The sequence below is a fragment of the Entelurus aequoreus genome, linkage group LG11 (genome assembly GCF_033978785.1).
Source record: "Entelurus aequoreus isolate RoL-2023_Sb linkage group LG11, RoL_Eaeq_v1.1, whole genome shotgun sequence".
Classification (NCBI taxonomy): domain Eukaryota; kingdom Metazoa; phylum Chordata; class Actinopteri; order Syngnathiformes; family Syngnathidae; genus Entelurus; species Entelurus aequoreus.
In genome coordinates, this window is record NC_084741.1 from 9,660,420 (window position 1) to 9,667,919 (window position 7,500).

Here is a 7,500-nt window from a genome sequence, read left to right on the forward strand (position 1 = left end):
GTGACGTCACGCGCAGGCGTCATCATACCGAGACGTTTTCAGCAGGATATTTAGCGGGAATTTTAAAATGTGACTTTCTAAGTGAACCCGGCCGTATTGGCATGTGTTGCAAAGTTAAGATGTCATCATTGATGTATAAACTATCAGACTGCTAGTAGTGGCTTTCAGTAGGCCTTTAAAGCAACTGCTGTCAATTACACATACAGTATATATATATATATACACACACGTGTATATACATGTAAGAGTATATACATACACACATGCATACATATGTATATAGGCACACAACAACAACAACAATAATAAGTACACAAGGTGAAATGTGTACCTGGACTTCTTCCTGCTTTTGGACTCCTTTGTTTTGTCTCCAAGTGTTTTCAGGCTAATGGAGAAAGAAAGCAATGACATATGAATGAATATCAACATGAAATATGAATGAATGAATATCAACATGAATGAATATAATGAATATCAACATGAAATATGAATTAATGAATATCAACATGAAATATGAATGAATATAATGAATATCAACAGGAAATATGAATGAATGAATATCAACATAAATGAATATAATGAATATCAACATGAATGAATATAGTGAATATCAACATGAAATATGAATGAATGAATATCAACATGAAATATGAATGAATATCAACATGAATGAATATAATCATGAAATATGAATGAATATAATGAATATCAACAGGAAATATGAATGAATGAATATCAACATGAAATATGAATGAATATCAACATGAAATATGAATGAATGAATATCAACATGAAATATGAATGAATGAATATCAACAGGAAATATGAATGAATATCAACATGAAATATGAATGAATGAATATCAACATGAAATAAGAATGAATATAATCATGAAATATGAATGAATATAATGAATATCAACAGGAAATATGAATGAATGAATATCAACATGAAATATGAATGAATATCAACATGAATGAATATCAACATGAAATATGAATGAATATCAACATGAATGAATATCAACATGAAATATGAATGAATATAATGAATATCAACAGGAAATATGAATGAATGAATATCAACATAAATGAATATAATGAATATCAACATGAATGAATATAATGAATATCAACATGAAATATGAATGAATATAATGAATATCAACAGGAAATATGAATGAATATCAACATGAAATATGAATGAATATCAACATGAAATATGAATATAATGAATATCAACATGAAATATGAATAATATAATAAATATCAACATAAAATATGAATGAATATCAACATGAAATATGAATATAATGAATATCAACATGAAATATGAATGAATATCAACATGAAATATGAATATAATGAATATCAACATGAAATATGAATGAATATCAACATGAAATATGAATGAATATCAACATGAAATATGAATATAATGAATATCAACATGAAATATGAATATAATGAATATCAACATTAAATATGAATGAATGAATATCAACATGAAATATTAATAAATGAATATCAACATGAAATATGAATGAATATCAACATGAAATATGAATGAATATCAACATGAAATATGAATATAATGAATATCAACATGAAATATGAATATAATGAATATCAACATGAAACATGAATGAATATAATACCAACATGAAATATGAATATAATGAATATCAACATGAAATATGAATGAATATCAACATGAAATATGAATATCAACATGAAATATGAATGAATATCAACATAAAATATGAATGAATATAATGAATATCAACATGACATATGAATGAATATTAACATAAAATATGAATCAATATCAACATGAATTATGAATTAATATAATGAATATCAACATGAAATATGAATGAATATAATAACATGAAATATGAATGAATATAATAACATCAAACATGAATGAATATAATGAATATCAACATGAAACATGAATGAATATAATATCAACATGAAATATGAATGAATATCAACATGAAATATGAATATAATGAATATCAACATGAAATATGAATGAATATCAACATGAAATATGAATATCAACATGAAATATGAATGAATATCAACATAAAATATGAATGAATATCAACATGAAATATGAATGAATATAAACATAAAATATGAATGAATATAATGAATATCAACATGAAATATGAATGAATATCAACATAAAATATGAATGAATATAATGAATATCAACATGAAATATGAATGAATATTAACATGAAATATGAATCAATATAATAACATGAAACATGAATGAATGAATATCAACATGAAACATGAATGAATATAATGAATATGAACATGAATTATGAATGAATATAATAACATAAAATATGAATGAATATAATGAATATCAACATGAAACATGAATATAATGAATATCAACATGAAACATGAATATAATGAATATCAACATGAAGTATGAATGAATATGAACATGAAATATGAATGAATATGAACATGAAATATGAATGAATAGCAACATGAATATTCATAGCCACATGTATATAGCAATGCAGAATGGCAAAGTTTCCTCTAGAAAAGTTATTGATCATCTTATTTAGGAAAGTCTTTGAGCACAAGCAGGAAATGTGCTTGCAGTGCACCTTGTTACAAACAACATAGGTCGAAATGACTAATAAATGCTATGGAAAGATAATATTATGTACAGATAGGCATGTATACAGAGTTAGCAGTTCCTAATGAGGTGTGTCCGTGTTAGCAGTTCCTAATGACGTGTGTCCGTGTTAGCAGTTCCTAATGACGTGTGTCCGTGTTAGCAGTTCCTAATGACGTGTGTCCGTGTTAGCAGTTCCTAATGACGTGTGTCCGTGTTAGCAGTTCCTAATGACGTGTGTCCGTGTTAGCAGTTCCTAATGAGGTGTGTCCGTGTTAGCAGTTCCTAATGACGTGTGTCCGTGTTAGCAGTTCCTAATGACGTGTGTCCGTGTCAGCAGTTCCTAATGAGGTGTGTCCGTGTTAGCAGTTCCTAATGAGGTGTGTCCGTGTTAGCAGTTCCTAATGACGTGTGTCCGTGTTAGCAGTTCCTAATGACGTGTGTCCGTGTTAGCAGTTCCTAATGACGTGTGTCCGTGTTAGCAGTTCCTAATGACGTGTGTCCGTGTTAGCAGTTCCTAATGACGTGTGTCCGTGTTAGCAGTTCCTAATGAGGTGTGTCCGTGTTAGCAGTTCCTAATGAGGTGTGTCCGTGTTAGCAGTTCCTAATGAGGTGTGTCCGTGTTAGCAGTTCCTAATGAGGTGTGTCCGTGTTAGCAGTTCCTAATGAGGTGTGTCCGTGTTAGCAGTTCCTAATGAGGTGTGTCCGTGTTAGCAGTTCCTAATGACGTGTGTCCGTGTTAGCAGTTCCTAATGAGGTGTGTCCGTGTTAGCAGTTCCTAATGACGTGTGTCCGTGTTAGCAGTTCCTAATGACGTGTGTCCGTGTTAGCAGTTCCTAATGACGTGTGTCCGTGTTAGCAGTTCCTAATGACGTGTGTCCGTGTTAGCAGTTCCTAATGACGTGTGTCCGTGTTAGCAGTTCCTAATGACGTGTGTCCGTGTTAGCAGTTCCTAATGAGGTGTGTCCGTGTTAGCAGTTCCTAATGAGGTGTGTCCGTGTTAGCAGTTCCTAATGAGGTGTGTCCGTGTTAGCAGTTCCTAATGAGGTGTGTCCGTGTTAGCAGTTCCTAATGAGGTGTGTCCGTGTTAGCAGTTCCTAATGAGGTGTGTCCATGTTAGCAGTTCCTAATGATGTGTGTCCGTGTTAGCAGTTCCTAATGACGTGTGTCCGTGTTAGCAGTTCCTAATGACGTGTGTCTGTGTTAGCAGTTCCTAATGACGTGTGTCCGTGTTAGCAGTTCCTAATGACGTGTGTCCGTGTTAGCAGTTCCTAATGACGTGTGTCCGTGTTAGCAGTTCCTAATGAGGTGTGTCCGTGTTAGCAGTTCCTAATGAGGTGTGTCCATGTTAGCAGTTCCTAATGACGTGTGTCCGTGTTAGCAGTTCCTAATGACGTGTGTCCGTGTTAGCAGTTCCTAATGAGGTGTGTCCGTGTTAGCAGTTCCTAATGACGTGTGTCCGTGTTAGCAGTTCCTAATGAGGTGTGTCCATGTTAGCAGTTCCTAATGACGTGTGTCCGTGTTAGCAGTTCCTAATGAGGTGTGTCCGTAACGAAACGAAGCCACTACCCTCTGGGCATGGAATGTACAGACTCTGCCAGAATGACCAGAGCATTGCCAGGTTGCTCGGCCAGTACTAGATTGAAAAAGCAGCCCTGAGTGAAACAAGATTCGCTGGGGAAACCCTGCTCGAGGAAGTTCCTGGAGGTTACACCTTCTGAAGACGCCCCGAGAACCTCCGGCGTTGGATTTGGTATTCGCACCAGGCTTGCAAGACAGCTTAGGCAGCCTACCTCATGGATGACCCTGCGTCTCAGCCTCACTAAAGGTCATCAGCGCCTAGCTCCCACCATGACAAACCCTGACCACATCAAAGAAGCCTTCTATGAGGACCTGAACCGAGTTCTCTTAGAAGTCAACAGCAAGGACAAGCTTATGGTCCTTGGAGATTTGAATGCACAAGTTGGAACGGACTACACCTCCTGGCCGAACATCTTAGGGCGCCATGGGACTGGCAAGTGCAACTCCAATGGACTGATGCGGCCATTGCTGTGTGCTCAGTAAGAACTTTCCATCACCAACACCACTTTCCAGGAAGCGGACAAGTACAAGAACACGTGGGTGCATCCTGGATCAAGGCAGTGGCACATGCCAGACTATGCTATAGTGCGCCGGAGAGACCAGTGGGATGTTCACATTACAGACTACTGGTCCGATCATCACAGGCTTCAGAGCAAGATGACCATACAGCTAGCCCTGGAAAAGGAAAACGGCTAAGATCAAGCACTTCAGGAAACTCGACCGGCTAACCCCCAACATGGAAGCGTTGCAGCAGAGCCTTCAGAAGTCCATGTCTGACATACTGCAGCTTGGAAGAGGAATGGAAGTCCTTCCCAGAGGCCGTCTACAGCTGATACCCTTGGTTTCGTGGGGAGGAAACACCGTGATTGGTTCCACATTCAGAGGCTAATCAACAAGCTACGCAAGCATCACCTTATTTAGGGCTATATAAGTAAACATTGATTGATGACAAGATCAGCCGCAAAAGGAAACATGACTACCAGCAGGTAAGGCAACTCCTGGAAAGGCACCTGGTGCAGATGGAATTCCTGCAGACATCTAATAATAAACACTGTTAATGATAATCAGTGTTAATGATCAACAGTGTTAATGATCAACAGTGTTAATGATAATACCTGGGATTTATATAGCGCTTTTCTACGTACCCAAAGTCGCTTTTACATGTTAAAAACCCATCATTCATTCACACGTGGTGGTGGTAAGCTACTTTCGTAGCCACAGCTGCCCTGGGGTAGACTGACGGAAGCGTGGCTGCCGATTTGCGCCTACGGCCCCTCCGACCACCACCTATCATTCATTCAACATTCATTCACCGGTGTGAGCGGCACCGGGGGCAAGGGTGAAGTGTCCTGCCCAAGGACACAACGGCATGGTAAGAGGCGGGGAGCGAACCTGCAACCCTCAGGTTTCTGACACGGGCGCTCTACCCACTACGCCATGCCAAACAGTGTTAATGATAAACAGTGTTAATGATAAACAGTGTTAATGATCAACAGTGTTAATGATCAACAGTGTTAATGATCAACAGTGTTAAGGATATCAGCATTTGGGTAAACTCGCTAATACTGCTCATTTCCTGGAAAAGCAGCATACATGCTGACCGCTAGCTGGCGCGCTGATCGCTAGCTGGCATATCGCCACATGCCTATAATGATCATACGGTTACGTCATTGCCTAGATGTCAAATGTCTGTCACACGGGTCCGTGAAAAGACGGCAGAGATTGAGAGAAAGTAGGCAGTAAATAAATAAGCATGACAAGTAAATAAATAAGCATGACAAGTAAATAAATAAGCATGACAAGTAAATAAATAAGCATGACAAGTGACAAGTTTAAAGGCCTACTGAAAGCCACTACTAGCGACCACACAGTCTGATAGTTTATATATCAATGATGACATCTTAACTTTGCAACACATGCCAATACGGCCGGGTTAACTTAGAAAGTGACATTTTACATTTCCCGCTAAATATCTGGCTGAAAACGTCTCGGTATGATGACGTTTGTGCGTGACGTCACGGATTGTGCGGACATATTGGGACAGCATTGTGGCCAGCTATTAAGTCGTCTGTTTTCATGGCAAAATTCCACAGTATTCTGGACATCTGTGTTGGTGAATCTTTTGCAATTTGTTTAATGAACAATGGAGACAGCAAAGAAGAAAGCTGTAGGTGGGATCGGTGTATTAGCGGCTGGCTGCAGCAACACAACTAGGAGGACTTTGAGTTGGATAGCAGACGTGCTAGCGTGAGTACAGCTTTGTGAGTACAGCAACTATCAGACTGCGTGGTCGGTAGTAGTGGCTTTTAGTAGGCCTTTAATGTGGAGTAAAGGTGAGGGTCGACATCCGGGCAACTGAGCTACATACGGGTTCTTGGAGCCATAGCAACCAGACTGGCGTTGAAAACAAACCGTCGCCATTACTCTTTAACCTGTCGACCTACGCTGGTTAAACCCGTCATTCTGCCTCCAAAATGCCGAAAAACGGTGTTGTTTTTGGTTGTGCTAACCACAACTGGAAACAGGGAAAACAAAGGTTGTATTTTGTTCTGCCAAAGCGTGATAAAAGCCCACAGAGACGAGACAAATGGCTCGCAGCTTTACACCGGGAAAACGAGGACAGTTCTCACTGGAGTCCCCCAAAGTCCCGGGTCGTGTGTTCGGATCACTTTGTTTCTGGTAAATACAAGGAACAAAAATCCACCTTCTTAACCACAACTTGGCTATACGTCCATGCTAATGTTGTACTTGTTGAATTTATACCTTATAACGTTCGACAGCTGAAGTTGTTGTTGTACAAAAATAACATGCGGTATATACTATATAGTCTATAGCCTAGCTAGCTATTTTCGAAAACCCGTTTCGTTTAAATTTGCACTTAACAGTTGGGTTTTTAAAGACCAATAAACCCTATAATTTTCATGTTGCCATTTAATCAACTTTTCAGTCGCAAAATGCTGTCTGCAAGACTTTTCAATACAAAGACATATATTTTGTACATTATTCGCCTGCTGTACTGCGCCTTCATAAGTCTACAACTTACAAGGACCAGGCCACTAGGGGTCAGTCTGCTTTCTTTTGGGGTTTTTTGCCGGACATTCCATTGTTATTGACCCGTAATCTTGGTATTACTTTCCTTATTATGTTATTTTGCCACCTCCCCCTTCTCTGTTTAAACTCTCCTTTGTTGTACTTAAACAATACATGTAGCCATCAAATCTCTCAATATTGTATACGCTAACACGTGATCTTGTTGTTGATAACTTCCGCGTC

At 38.2% G+C, this 7,500-nt stretch overlaps 1 protein-coding gene across 3 annotated transcripts in view; it reads right to left on the minus strand.

The window, feature by feature from the left end:
- The window catches only part of LOC133659742 (dysbindin-A-like), a 39,180-nt gene that overhangs the window by 30,801 nt on the left and 879 nt on the right, over positions 1-7,500 (minus strand). For 2 of the 3 annotated variants that reach the window (XM_062062408.1, XM_062062409.1), the window contains exon 2: positions 332-385. The exons of the other annotated variant lie outside the window; for it this stretch is intronic. In XM_062062408.1, the coding sequence (XP_061918392.1) occupies positions 332-385 (54 nt within the window). The remainder of the gene's footprint in view (positions 1-331; positions 386-7,500) is intronic. 3 annotated transcript variants of the gene reach the window in all.